General features: G+C 49.8%; 1 protein-coding gene and 1 long non-coding RNA gene across 5 annotated transcripts in view; one reads left to right on the forward strand and one right to left on the reverse strand.

Annotated features, from left to right (window-relative positions):
• Window positions 1-1,716: 1,716 nt before the first annotated feature.
• On the reverse strand, window positions 1,717-7,103 carry LOC148053821 (uncharacterized). Its single transcript, XR_015707892.1, has 4 exons — window positions 7,069-7,103; window positions 5,207-5,385; window positions 4,402-4,437; window positions 1,717-2,948 (listed from the first exon to the last, which is right to left on the reverse strand). It is a non-coding gene; the product is annotated as an uncharacterized LOC148053821 (long non-coding RNA).
• Window positions 7,104-10,584: 3,481 nt separating this feature from the next.
• The window catches only part of VPS45 (vacuolar protein sorting 45 homolog), a 29,038-nt gene continuing 25,059 nt past the window's right edge, over window positions 10,585-14,563 (forward strand). For 2 of the 4 annotated variants that reach the window (XR_015707833.1, XR_015707834.1), the window contains exons 1-7: window positions 10,585-10,774; window positions 10,871-11,005; window positions 11,112-11,172; window positions 12,371-12,450; window positions 12,937-13,005; window positions 13,316-13,453; window positions 13,871-13,981. Coding sequence is in view for 1 of the 4 variants with exons in the window: in XM_009471383.2 (XP_009469658.1) it covers window positions 10,682-10,774; window positions 10,871-11,005; window positions 11,112-11,172; window positions 12,371-12,450; window positions 12,937-13,005; window positions 13,316-13,453; window positions 13,871-13,981 (687 nt within the window). In the remaining 3 variants the exon portion in view is untranslated. The remainder of the gene's footprint in view (window positions 10,775-10,870; window positions 11,006-11,111; window positions 11,173-12,370; window positions 12,451-12,936; window positions 13,006-13,315; window positions 13,454-13,870; window positions 13,982-14,563) is intronic. The other 2 variants (XR_015707835.1, XM_009471383.2) reach the window with 2 other exon arrangements.

Genomic DNA, 14,563 nt, shown 5'->3' on the forward strand with positions numbered 1-14,563 from the left:
GAAGCTTCGGGCGCCGGTCATCAGCAGAATTAATGCCCAGCGTAGCACGGGGCTGACATCCAGACTGCTAAAGCAGCAGTTAAACGCCCGTTGTCCTTACAGCACCCGCAGCATGGCACACCGGCACCGTTACAGCGCTTTACATCACGGATGCGGAGGAAGATTAAAGCGCGGTCTCGACTGAGCGCAATGACTCGCCTGGATTTGCTAGGGGACGTTGGGATAAATAAGAAGAGTGCCGTAAAGAGGATCAGGGATTGGAGTGGAGGGGGATAAAGACAGGGGAGCAGATGGCGAGCATCGCCAGGACACCGAAGAAGTGAGGCGAGGCACTCGTGAGCCCAGGACCGCCGTTGTCCGGGCTTTGTACAGAAATCATTTCGCTAGTGAGGAGAAAGATGTGACGAGGAAGCACAGGGACTGGAGACACAAAGTCTTTTCAGCTTAACTTGGGCTCGACCGGTTAGCTCTGGACTGATTGGCGAAGACAACTCTTAAAGGCCTCAGCTAGCGGGGTTGTGAAAGAGCTTTTCTTGCCTTAAAACTCACTCGGCTTTTCCCAAAAAACCTTATGGAGTGGCCAATTAACTCAACGTAACTGAGATGTACGTGCAGTTTCCAAAAGACAGTGGATAAGGTTCTGGACCCGAAAGGACCTTTGCTTGTTTATTTGCTTTTTTTTTTCCCCCTTGTCACTGTTAAAAGGGGAAGCACAATAAGATTATGAAAAAATAATGAGGTGAAGTAAACCATTCCACATAATGAAGTGCGCTCATTTTCCAAGGCCAACAGGAAACCACAGGACTTACTGTAGGCCAGCTCAATAGATGCAGAAATTGTTCCCAAGGCAGTTAAATGGAGTTACTTGTATTTACTAATGAGAGATAATTGAGTAGGAAAAAAGACGTGCCTACTCATGGGGGGATGACTTTTTTTTTACTCTGTTAGAAAAGCAGAGGGTTAAATGGCAGCTGACAAGCAAAGCTAATAGGAAAACAAACTAATTTTTGGCTTCACAGGCCTGAAACTCTTCAAAGATGGAAACTCATCCAAGCCTCATTTTACTTGCCAAGAGCCTGTTTTTTTTATGGAGCACTTTTCCTCAGGAGACCTGAGCGCTGCGGCAGATGATGTCTTGGACACGAGCATCATTTTAGAGCGTAAGAACGGAGGCACAGGGAAAGGGTCGGGACCTTCGCAAGTCACCAGATGCAGAGCCGGGACCGGGACTGGTACACCATAAACTTTCTTGCGCGCAGGAGAGAGATAGGTAAAGAAAATTATTTCCTATTAATGAAAACCAGAGGAAGAAAAACATCACGAGACATACAGGCACAATTGTTTCTGAGCAACTACTCTATTTGTCAAAGTTTGCATGAATTTCAGCTCCCCTCTGTGGCAGTCGTCTGGTTTTCCTCTCTCCTGTAACTAAAGTTGTTAGCCTTTCACTGACACGATAGGAAGATGATTTTGTTGCCGAACCGAAGATGTGAATTTATAGGAGCAAATGCTTAGTTCCCAGCCCATTTCCAGAGCTGGACTCGCTCACGCCACGGGTTGATTTGGCCCCTGGATGCCACAACGCAGAGGGATGGGGTGGAAGGGGACGCAGGGGTATTTCTTCGCCCACGGCATTTCTTCGGTTAAAAGACTGCTGCTTTTAAGAAGCGTGCGGGGAGATGACCGTCGAACTGATGTGCTGTTTTCACGGCGTACACAAACGTTTCCATCTCCTCAATACGAGGGAGCTGACAGGAAGGTGGGAGCTGTCTGTGGCTGGATGCCTGTAGCCGTTGGCTTCCACCGCAGCTTTGCAATAGGATGCGCAGAAGGATTATCTCCTCCTCGGACTCGATACCTGATGATGTGGCTTTCTGCAGTTCGGCTTTCTCCTACCCGCAGGCAGAAAGCTTTCGAACTGCAATGTCGTACGTCGGCTAACGGGTTCGCCAGGCGCAAATGACATCAGCGGGAAGCGGACGCTGATGTCAGAATGGCCGAGACATCTGGCTCGAAGGGGCACATCTAAATTTTTCTAACTTGGCATGTCGTTTGCAACTGGTACCAAGAACACATAAACCAGGGAGTTATTCCACGGCGTTGTTTGTATCAAGGTGGTTTCCAGCTGACGATTTTGACCTGAATCTCTGGGATTTAATTTATGAACTTGTGTTCAATGAGACAGTTCGAGCTGAGCAATTGCGCGTGAGTGTTGTGACCAAAGGCACGGCTGAAACTGTGCCCGTTTGAGAGTAGGAAAAAATGATGGAAGCAGAGTCTGATCCAGTAACGTTACTGGTTTGATACACGGGTCAAATATAAAATAGCCATTTGGAACGTATTCCACATGAAGCACAAGTCTGTGGAGTTTCTCTGACCAGGGGGAACTCTTCCCACGTCAGTCCCCAGTTTTTAGTGTTTCACTCCAATTTGGTAAAAGCACCAGTATTATCTGCCAGGGCAGAGATGGTGAAAAATGATTTTCCTACGGTAAGAATGAAGTAGAAGCGTTTTAAAGATGTGAGACAGGGATGTGAATCGAAGGTTGCGGAGAGGAGGAATTTTCTGTTAGGTGGTAGCGTGTGATGTCCCAGGCAATGCCGACTGCCTTGGTCTCTTTCCTCTTTGAAACGAGAAGAGGAAAATTGACTCCTTTTTAAATAATCGAGATAAAATTTGATCTCTTAAAATAGACGGGACTGTAATCCTTTGACAATCCTATTGACTAAACTTAGGCACCAAAATCTGCCCCTGAAGCTGTTACCGTGCTGTTTAAATAGTAATTGGACTAGAGTAATTATTAGCAAGATTAAATAGATTTTTATCTATACAAATATATATTTGAATGAATTCTTAAGGAAGATTTAAATTAGAAAATGTCAAACGTTACGTTGTCCAGCAACAAGTCCCGTTGACGATAAACGGCTCTTCCACCATCCGAAGTCATCCTGTGGGAAAGGAAAATTGTAAAGATTTCCTCAAAATAAAAACACAGTTGCTTCAAATGTCCTAGCTGAAAATAACAGATAAATATCCTACAAATAAGACGGACATTTTCACTCTCACTAATTAATAAAATGATCCTCAGAACTATTTTTACCCTGGAATATTTCTTTTCTGTTCCTTTTTATCACGTCCGTTATTTGACAATTTGTAAAAGCGGTAGATCGGTACAAATCCACCGACTCCTATGTAGCTGAAATGTAAATATGAGCAAAACCCAGCACGACAGCCAACAAACGTTTTGCCACATCGTCCTCAAAACGACCGAGCCACCTGCGTCCCACCCTGACCTTCTGCAGGTGGATAAAAGCCACGGTGGAAGAATAATTATGGGAATCGCGGAGTCTGAACTAAGAAAGCCCGAGGGCCATCCTGTCTGAGGGGCTCGCCAGGAGAGCGAGTCGGAGTTCGGGACGGTCCCCGAATATGAGAGCCTTCGACTGCTGGAAGCTGCAGGTTTTATTGTGGTTCCCTTTTGTCCGCAGTTCCCAGAGCGCTGCACCCTTTGGTAGGAATAGCGTTGGTCTGCAGCGTTTTAGGGCTGATTCGGAGAGCAGCACCGCGCTCTGTTGGCGAAGCTTAGACGGCGGGAGGGGAAAAGGGAAACGGATAAAAAAATTAGTAGCAGCTGACCACAATTTGCTGGATTCGTATGCAGCCGAGGCATTTTAATTACTTGGGCCAGTGACTCTTCACCCGCCCAGCTAAGCTGAGAAGGCAAATAAGATATAAAGCTACTAAAGATAAAATCTGCATCAGGAGATCGACTTTATCGTTTGAAATACATGAACTAGATAATTCCTCCAAAGCTCGATGTCGCTAGGCTGGTGTGCCTCCAATTTGTGTTCAGTATTGCTCTTCGGTTGTGCTTTTCAAGAAGGTGCTTGGATCCGTCCATTATCGTTACTCGTTTATGCATTTACGGGAGCTTGCGGGATCTTGGTGCCAGCCCAGCTGCCCTAAGGCAGAACGAAAAGTCCCTGACTCAAAGGTATTTTGCAGAGACATTACAAATGCAATCCCGTCTCTGGCAATTTAAAACCAGGCTCCCGCAGCAGAGGACCATTTACGACTGATTGTGTATTTTTCTATGGTTGAATGTCTTGTAAGCATTAGACTTTATTTTCAGATGTGCCTACCGCTACCTAGGTTTGACTAAAAAATCAGTCCCTGATGTCTCACATGGACAGTCAAAATTAGGAGGGAGATGCCGTGTTATAGCTTTTGACGTAATAATAGGTTTCAACAACAAAAAATAGAACTTAGGATATTTTTGTATCTATTTTACAAGTTCAATATGAATATAATTTACAGTCTACATAGCAAGTTGGGTTTTTTTTTAATAAACCTACTGCTTTGCTAGTGCTTTTAGTGTGCATTCACGCTGTTATACATTACCTCAAGCTTCCTTCACCTGTCTGAGTTGCAACTGTCCTGTAATGAAAGAACACCCCCCCTCAGTAATTACATGAATTTTGAGTCCTTTTTGATAGTAGAATATTAATGTTAAAATAACAGAATAATTCGTGCATTATACTTGTGATTTGTAATTCATTTAGTCAAATCTATCGCTACAGAAAAATGGCACAGGCACAAAGAGGCATTTGCGTTCCTTTAAGGACAATGACAAAGATGTATTTAAGAAGGAGACAACACTCTGGGCTTATTTAGTTGAAAAAAATCATCACTGACATCATTACAAAAGCATTTCCAAGGAAACCGGACAAATAATTAAATGGTAAGTACTTTCCAGACACTAAATCGTTTCAAATCTAAACAAGGCCAGAAAACACTAGGATGCAATTAAATACCGATTTTTTATTTAGTTTGCAATTATTATGCATATAAAGCAGTACCTTTTGCCGTGAGCACCACCACTAACTCCTTACGCAAGGTGTCACTCGGTCTGAATAGGAGAAGTAAAATCAGGTGCCTGGAATAGTACGTTTTCTAGAGAAATCCTGAACCGTCTGAACCACACAAATCTTTTTTTTGCATAAAGACCTGTACGTATGCAAAACTTCTGGCCTCTAACTGCTCAGTAGGAAGAAGGCCGAAAGTATTTTGAGCAGTGAAGTGAAATTTAAAATGTGATCTCAGCTGGCGATCTCAGTCCTTAAAAGACAACAAAGGTGTAGGTTACTCGCTGGAGAAAAAGGGGAGTTGCTTAATTGGAAGCGAAAGGCAGGATTTATTCACGTACCCGTTCTCCTATAAATAGCAGTCTGACAGCCAGGGTGCGCCGGCTCTGTTTCGTGCAGCCCCTTTTTAGCTCTGCTCCTCCAGGAATAGCACCTAATCCCAGCTGCAGTTCTTACCGCGATTAGCAGGACCCCAGGCTGTTCCGGGTGCCTGGACGTTACTCGGCCAGAGCCAGCGTGCCTGAAGAGGAGCATTACCTAAGTTTCAGGAAAACTAAGTCACGTTCTCGTACTTGGAGCCTGGAAGGACGCTCCTCTGATTTACCAAGCACTCCTCGGTACAAGCACAAATGTAAAAACCTGTGCGATTTTGGGCGTAAGGAGCAGAAGGACAAGGGATGGAAGAGCTGTGTGAAGCTGTGCGAAGGGAGGAGAGGGGGAAAAGAGCTCTCGGAAGATGGGATTTGCAGAAGCGTACGAATGGGTGATGCAGACAAATAAAAAAGCTCTAATGCCATCCTTACGTTTCCTAAATAGGGACGTAATCTGTGTCAATTCTTTCCCTACGGCTGAAGTGGATGAGAAACGGCGGGTTGTCCAAGCAAAAGAAGTTCCTGGGCGCTACTGTTAACGATGAATGACGATACTCCCTCGTCTCCTTTACAGGCTGGTTCTAGCCCTCCCATGCCAGCACGCCCTGGGCCAAAGCTACGTTTGTTCCCGAGCCTGCCCGGTTGAAGCCGCGCTGCGTGCCAGCCTTCCCCAGCAGCCGCTTCCAACAGCCCGGGCTCGGATCTTATGTCCTGAGCCCGTGTGGCGGCATCATTTTCCCATAGGAAGAGCACCGAGGTCCCCTGACCTTCAAGGCCAGGTTCTTTTCTTCCCAGACCTCTCTGGCAAGACGTATCGACATTTAGCTATGGGACTTGCATGAATTCGGTGACCCACGTATCGCAGCTACGCACAGAGTCATCCCAGCCGTATTAATACCGCACAAACATTTTCCATCAGGCTGCCAAGTAGACCTCTTCGTTACAGCTACATCTTGCGACTGATCCCATTTCTCATTCCCTTTTACTGATGTTTCACTGCAGCTGGTGAAAAGCAGCTTGAACGACATGCCTTGCGTGGCACAGAAAAGGAAGCAGTGGGACACAGGCGTTGCTTGCTCCTGCTACTGGTTTTAAATTCCCCTGCGGCTTCTGTGCCGGGGGACGCCGAGCGCGAGCCCTGGGTCGCTGCACGCATCATGTACCCGGCCAGCACGTTTTGGGGCACCGCTGCAGCTCCGCAGCATCCCTCCACGTGTAACAGCTACGACCACTAACCTCTGCGTGATTCTGCGTGATTCTGCGTGTCAAAGCATCTCCCCGAAGGGGCTGCCCAGGCCCCCGCTCCGCAGGCGCCCTCGCCCGAGTGCTGCAGGAATTCAACCGCAATTAAAATCCCTGCTGAAACGCCACTGAGCTTTTGTGGTTTGCCCCAGAAGTTGCATGTTGGGGCTATTTACGTTTAATTGGTTATTTAACCTAAGCTGCTGCAAGCTTCTTCGATGCCAGCGCTTTAATTAAAACTGCTAATTAAATGATACTGACATGGGGTGTCAATGCTTCTCCACATTTTTTTCCTAAAACAAAACAAATGCAAACAAACATTTTACAGCTCAAACCTAAGTACTTTAAATAAAAAAAGATGCATATGTAGCCACCAGTTTTGTGAAAACACCTTGGCATGCACCCAAAATTTCTGTTACCTAGCAGGCAAATGAATCACCTCAGCATCTATGAAAAGCTCGGGGTTTCACTTCACAATTTTTCTAAGCCATTCAGCTAAAAAATGACATTTCGAAGGTGATGATGCAATACATTCTCTCATGTTGTTATTCCAAGAGGCGTGGGTAAAGCAAACGTTTCCCATTGCTCACCTCGTACGTTCCGTCTGGTTCCTCGGTGCCCTCTTATCTGCTTTAAAAAGAGAAGCACAATCATTTTACCATTTAGAGTTACCTGCAGACCGCGTGCTTCACATCCAAGTTCTAACTCTGAATGCAAAATATTTTTGTTATCGTTTCTTTTAATCTAAATAACGCTACTCAGACTCCTAATACAAGCGTTTTCATTCTAAATCACCTACAGCGGCTACAAAGCGATAGGAAGCATTATGAAATGTTCATGGTACAGAATTTCCTGTTGGGAAATGCTGAGGTGCACTGTAGAGTAACACACATTTTGTTTTACATCGCAGTCGTGAGTTCCGAGGAAAACAGAACGCAAATGGCAATGAATGAGCACCAATATGGAAACGCTAACAGCGAAGTCTCTGTATACGAGAAAACCAAAGGTGTTAAACTGATGTGCGTGATTATTCCCTGAGCAACTGCAAAAAGATGTCCCGCAACAAAGTGTTTATTTAAACAAACGTTTAAATAAAAATGTAAAACCTACCGCATTTTGTAGCTTCCTATTTTCTGTCTTCAAAGCATCGATTTCCTGGACCTGGGATAGGAAAAAAACATCGCGTTTTGAACATTAAGATCAGTATCAACTTCGTGCATCCTTAACGTCGGCTTTCTTCAGGGCTGATGAAGCGTCCTGGATTTTAAAATACCTATAACTTTGCCTTTTAGTCTTTACGCTGCATGCTGTTCTGAATTGCAATACGCAATCGATGCCAAACCGATATAATCTCATCAGGTTAAACATTCTGCTTGCACTGACTTATTTCTGCTGTTGCAATGTTTATGGCTTTCCAGATGCAAGTGAGAACACAAAAATATCTGATCATTTCAGGATGTTTTTATCTTTACCTTACAATGAATGCTGAAACGTACTGGCTCCCTGACGGCAGAAATGACAGCAGCTACCAGATGTTTGCTTACACGTGATGTGGATATCGCGGGGGGTCAGTATTGCACTCGCTGGATCCCACTGGAAAACAAACGACAATCAAATCCAAACGCCTCGAGTTCGTCTGCGAGCCCAGGCTAAAGGGAAGGATTTTAAGGCTGTTGCCTCCTGTGTTATTGCAGAGACACAGCTGCTTTTTTCCTCCCTCCAGGCCAAGGAGCAGCGAAAGGACACTCAGGGACCTGCTTTGATGACACCAGGCATAAGGATTGCTGTCCCTTTCGTCTGCAGTCTCTTAGTGTTATTTACAAACGCGAGACAGCTTTGGCAAAACAAAGCCTTGCCTTAACCTTACCGGGGTGTTGCTTTAACATCCATCTTTGTAGCAATTGTATGTATTTAAAAGCCAAAACTTCCTCAGCTCACTTCATCGGGATGTTGCTCAGCGCTTGACTACAACTGCTTTTTGTGTACCGTAGCTGGGATTTCTAAATCTCACCCCTTTTACTCGCTAGAAAGGTGAAGGACTGCGCCTTGTAAGGAGAGAAAATATCAGTAATATTCAGCTTAATGTAGCCAGGGAAAGTACGACGCTTCTGAACGACGCCGTTACACTATGGCATGAACAAACTTCACGTCTCATCGCCGTACACAAACTTCAATAGTCTACGTACGTATCGCTAATGTATCGTGATCATCTCCCAGAACGCTTCCATAAATATCACTTACAGGCTGGCTGCTGTCTAAAAAGGAAAAGATTTCATGCACAAGCCTCTTTCTCTGATCTTTATTTTTTCTATAAAATACAGAAATTTTAAGCTATATCCCTATTTCCGTAAGGTATTTTGATGTATATTAAATGTAAATCAAGCAGAACAAAAGATGAACTATAAGCATTCAAGAGTTCCTTTGTGTCAGCTTTTATGAAAAGCTACCTACAAGATTTGCAAATACTTTCATTTTTCATCAGCACCTGCTCACCATTTTCTGTATAAAACACGCACGTTAGATGATTACATTTTTATGAACATAACAGCCCTTTTCCAAAATTGTCACACTCGGGAATAATAATAGCGGCAGAATAAATGGCACAGAGACCCGCTCTTTTAAAGGTTAGCAAAGCAGGTATCAGCTCCAGTCACGCGAGTTATCCCGTGAAGGTCAAGCGCTGCGCTCCCCGTCCCGAAGGTGAGAGATGCGGAGGGGGAGCAGCGGCGCGGAGCGGCCTCCCCTCCCTCCGCCTGCCCCCGAAGCCCTGGTACTGCTGCGGGTCTTTTTAAGACATAAATTATTACAATTTTTATTTGCTTTTGGAAGCCAAGCTGGCTGGCATAGGGCATGGGCTTCCATAACCGGCCCGGATGAATAAATACGCAGTTAGCAGGGGTGCTGTGGCCGCATGTCCCGCAGGCAGCCGGGCCAGGTTAAACGGGCCGCCGTTTGCCCACAGGACTTGCCCGCGCCTCGGCACACCGGGCACGGTCCCAGCTTCACCTCGCCCAGGCCCAGACCTTCCCAGAGCCGGGTGCCAGCTTGCTTGGTGGGTTATACTGGTGATAAATTACTGGTCAGAAGGAATGGCCCTGATTACTTTATTATGCACAACATTGAAATGGTATTTTAATGCATCGTTTCTACTTTCCGTTTGCTGGAAAACAAGACTGAGAGCAAGGGCTGCTTCTTCAAGCAGGGCCACTGCGGGAAGGCGGCCTGGAGCGGGGAGAGGGCGGCTTTGGTGCCTGCCGCGGGCAGAGCCGGGCTGGGTTTAGTCTCAAACTGCTTCTCCCCTCCCAGGCCGCTCCCACCCCGCTTCCTCGGCTCGGGTCCCCTTCAGGCCCCCGGGGAGGGCGAAGGGATGAGACCCGGGCGGCTGCAGGAGTTCCCCGAGGGGCCCCGGGGCTGGCGGAGGGGCTGTGCCCGCTTCCCAGAGCCCAGAGCCCGGGGCCCGCAGCCTCTCCGGGGCTGGCGGAGGGGCCGTGCCCGCTCCCCAGAGCCCGGGGCCCGCAGCCCCACCGGGCCGCGGCAGAGGAGCTGTGCCCGCTCCCCAGAGCCCGGGACCCGCGGAGGGGCCGTGCCCGCTTCCCAGAGCCCAGAGCCCGGGGCCTGCAGCCTCCCCGGGCCGCGGCGAAGGAGCCGTGCCCGCTCCCCGGAGCCCGGGGCCCGCAGCCTCTCCGGGGCTGGCGGAGGGGCCGTGCCCGCTCCCCAGAGCCCGGGGCTGGCGGAGGGGCCGTGCCCGCTCCCCGGAGCCCGGGGCCCGCAGCCTCTCCGGGGCTGGCGGAGGGGCCGTGCCCGCTCCCCAGAGCCCGGGGCTGGCGGAGGGGCCGTGCCCGCTCCCCAGAGCCCGGGGCCCGCGGAGGGGCCGTGCCCGCTCCCCACAGCCCGGGGCCCGCGGAGGGGCCGTGCCCGCTCCCCACAGCCCGGGGCCCTCAGCCTCTCCGGGGCCCGCGGAGGGGCCGTGCCCGCTCCCCACAGCCCGGGGCCCGCAGCCCCACCGGGCCGCGGCGGAGGCCGGCGGGGCGGTGGGCGGGGAGCGGCCGGGCTCCGCGGGGCAGGCTGGGAGCTGTGGTCCGGCGCCGCGCTCCGCCCGCCCGGCCCCGCCGCTGGCGGACTACAACTCCCAGGGCGGGCGGCGGCGGCGGAGCGGAGCCGGGTCGAGCGGAGCGGAGCGGAGCGGAGCGGCGCCGAGCCGAGATGAACGCGGTGCTGGCCGTCAAGCAGTACGTGTCCAAGATGATCGAGGACAGCGGGCCGGGCATGAAGGTGCTCCTCATGGACCGGGAGACGGTGAGCGGCGGGGCCGGGGCGGGGGCCGGTGCTGGGCCGGCGGGGTCCGGAGGCCTCGGCCCGGGGTGACGGGGCGCTGCCGCCTTCCCCCCGCAGACCGGCGTGGTGAGCATGGTGTACACCCAGTCCGAGATCCTGCAGAAGGAGGTGTACCTCTTCGAGCGCCTCGACTCGCCCAGCAGGGAGGCCATGAAGCACCTGAAGGCCATCTGCTTCCTGCGGCCCACCAAGGTAGAGCCCGCGGCCTGCCCTGCCCCAGGCGGAGGGACCCCGGGGGGCACGGGGCACGCCGAACCCTTCTTATTCAACACTTTTGAAATCTGCTGTTTTTGTCCAGGAGAACGTGGAGTTCCTCATCCAGGAGCTGCGGAGGCCCAAGTACAGCATCTATTTTATTTGTAAGTATGTCCCCTTCTCTGCAGTGAGTCCGACTTCCCCGTCAGAGACCGACCTGACGTTCAGTAGAAAATACCGTGCCGTGACCGCTCCCGCCGACCTTTACTAAAAGGCCGAGAATGTGTGAATTCTAGTTTTTGTGCCATTTAGGTCACCAAATTCTTTTAGCAAAGGGTACATACCTACCAGGTAAAATAATTAAACCAAAGCAGCTCATGAGAGATCTTTACAAAGCAACATCATAAATCTGCATTCCTCTGATACGGCTTATCCCTGAAAATTTCTGGGATTATCACGTTGCTTTGTAAACGTGAAAGAAGACTAATGCTGGGGTGACGTGCCTTTATTATAAGGAAAGCTGAGATGCACTGGGTGAGAGACCAGCCCAAATCTTGAAGGTAAATAATTCAGAGACGGGATTAGGGTAGACTTCACATCCCAGCGTTGGACTCAACCTGCTACGCAGCATCTTCTAGTGCCCGCTGTATCAGGCGGTGTCCCTCATGTCCCGCTCACACCACAGAGTAGTCTGTGGTTTCGGAAGTTAAGCAGAACAACTACAGCTGGTTTTGTGTCGAAGTCTGGTCCTCCAGCAGAGGCATCTCCTGGTGAGACTCTGGGAAATGAGCCGAGGTGGCCTCTAGATGTCATTGCCGCTCCGCAGGAACACAGCGGCGAGGAGCCGGGCTCCGGGCTGCGAGAGGGGACTCTGGGTTGGTGGTGACGGTGAGCTGCGAGCAGCTCAGCAGCGTGGCTGTCGCTGTGGTCAGCCATTTAATATTGCTTTTTACGCATATAAATCTACTGGCTGCAACTGGGCTGTACCTGGTGTCGCTTACTTGGGCAGATGATAGGCAGGGAGAGGAGAGGGGAGAGCCAGCGCTGCCGTTCCAGCGCTGCCGCGTCTCACCGGGCGTTTAATCCGTCGTTGACACGGATTACATCCACGCTGATCCGGTGCTGCAGTCGTGTGCTGGGTATCGGCACCAGAAAGTTGGACAGGGAATTAGCTCAGAGTATCCTGGGGAGGTAGCTTCTGGATTATAATGTCTGCGTAATAACTGCAGGTGCAAGGTCAAGGGATCTCTGTTGCAATCTGCTCCGGCTCCGGGGGAAATTCTGGTCATACGTTCTGCGGTGCTCTTGTGTTACGTGTCGCTCGCAGAGCCCGACTGTTCTTTCGCTCTTGTTTTCTTTCAGATTTCAGTAACGTGATCAGTAAGAGTGATGTCAAGTCATTGGCTGAGGCTGATGAACAGGAGGTTGTGGCTGAAGTTCAGGTGAATTTTGAATATTTTAAATAGATCTCCTAATCCAAAAGCACCAGCAAAGTGAACGTACGAGCTAACAAACTCAGGTGTGGCAATGGGAGGACTCTGTAGTTCTTGAACAGTACGCAGCAGCACTGTGCAACAGTCTTGGATGAAAGAAAAGATGAACGTACATGTGGGATTAAAAAGTAAAAGAAAGAGAAACTCCTGTGTCCCCTGTTTCTCCCTGCCCTCCACTTGTCAGAGCCGCTGCTGGTTCTGCTGTCACCTCTGTTTCACACGGCTGCTCTGTGTTTGTGGTGTTGACGAAGAGCTACGTACTCGAAAAAGGGATTTGAGAGGTTGGGCGTGGAGGAAAGAGAAATGATCAGAGTCACCGAGTGTGCACCGCGTAGGATTTTGGTGTCAGTGTGGCTGGTGCTGGGACACGTACTCCCGTAGGCTGAATAAGGGTTGGCAAGACACGTAACTGTATTTGCTTTCGCTTGTTGGCAGGAGTTCTATGGCGATTACATTGCAGTGAATCCACACGTTTTTTCTCTCAACCTCTTGGGCTGCTGCCAGGTATGAAAAAGGCTAATGCTCCTCCAGGGCCTTGTTTTACGGTTAATAGAGAGACCGGTAGCCGCAGCGGGCTGGGTGCGGTGGTGGGCTGCCCAGCAGGCAGGCCGCTGTTGCGGGTCCGTAAGCTGATCCTTACAAGGAACTGGCAAGGAGAGGAACACTGGGGAATGCGGACTGCGGCCCCGGGAGTACCCGCTCCTTCAGTCAAACTGTAGTTTTACTCTAAGACTTTAAGACTTAGAAATAAGACTTTATGTGAGAAGGAGTCTGGGGACGGTGCATCCGTGCTAGATGCAGCCTTTCTTTCTAGGGTCGCAACTGGGACCCGGCTCAGCTCTCCAGGACAACTCAAGGGCTGACTGCTCTGCTTTTGTCTCTGAAGAAATGCCCCATGATTCGGTACCAGCTCTCTTCTGAGTCAGCAAAGAGGCTTGCTGAATGTGTGAAGGTATGGTGAGAACCTACAGTGATGTGAAATAAGTTTGGCAATGTACTTAAATTTTGTTTGGTTTTTTTTTTACATACCGATGCATTTGAGAGAAATAACCTTTTTCAGTCGATTCTTGTAAATTGGGTCATTTGCGTTGTTGCACGGCTTTGGGCAGGTCGCATCCCTCGTCTCTGCCTGCATCCAACCAGGTAAAGCCCCCCGTTTCCTGCGAGTGTCACAAATTGCAGTGGGTTACCCGGGGCCTTCTGAGAGCAGGTATCATTTCTGCGTTAGCAGCGCAGACTCGGATAGCAGCACAGCTTCTTTTTCACCAGCTCTTCACTTTTTGTCCACCTGTATCCAAACTAAGAGGAAACGTTTTCTGGGTATACATAAGATCAAGTGGCTTTTTTTTTTTTTTTCTTGTCTCGACAGCAAGTAATCACTAAAGAGTACGAGCTGTTTGACTTTCGGCGCACGGAGGTTCCTCCTTTGCTTCTCATTCTGGACCGGTCTGACGATGCCATCACCCCACTTCTGAACCAGGTGAATCATCTCGCGGTCGTGCAAGGGCTGAGATAGGAATGCGAGTTCCAGAAGCGCACAGAGCCCTGTGGCGGTAGCAGCGAGTCGGAGTGCACGCCCTGGCAGGGCATGGTTTATATCTGAAAGGTAAAAAGTATTGCCTCCCACCCCCGTCCTTTTTGAAATCCCTCTTTTATCTCGTGGCCTGATTTTTCAGACTGGTGAGCACGGATTGCGTGTGCTGGCTTCGGAGGCAGGTGTAGCCCGCACCCTGGAAAACCAGGCCGCTCGCGCTTCTGTGAGACATGCTTTACGTTTGGAGTCCTCGTGTCTTGGCAGGGTTTATTTGTACAGGCTGCTGGCAGCACAGGGACACAGTTATCGAGTGACCTTGCACTGGTGTCTCTCTCCCTCAGTGTCATTGATGGGCAGTAGTATTTGCTGTGTAGCTGCTGTGATTTTTTTCTTTGCTGTGCTGCAGGTTCTGGCCTCAAACAGTCTGTTTGTTTTCTTTCATTTCTGCGGGTATGCACGGACGCAGGCCGGTCTGGCGATCAGGCGACGGCTGGAGCTGCAGCCGGGCCACCTCGACAGCAGCCAGCG

The sequence above is a fragment of the Nipponia nippon genome, unplaced genomic scaffold (assembly GCF_047370975.1).
Source record: "Nipponia nippon isolate SJK-2023a ecotype South Korea unplaced genomic scaffold, ASM4737097v1 scaffold_36, whole genome shotgun sequence".
Classification (NCBI taxonomy): domain Eukaryota; kingdom Metazoa; phylum Chordata; class Aves; order Pelecaniformes; family Threskiornithidae; genus Nipponia; species Nipponia nippon.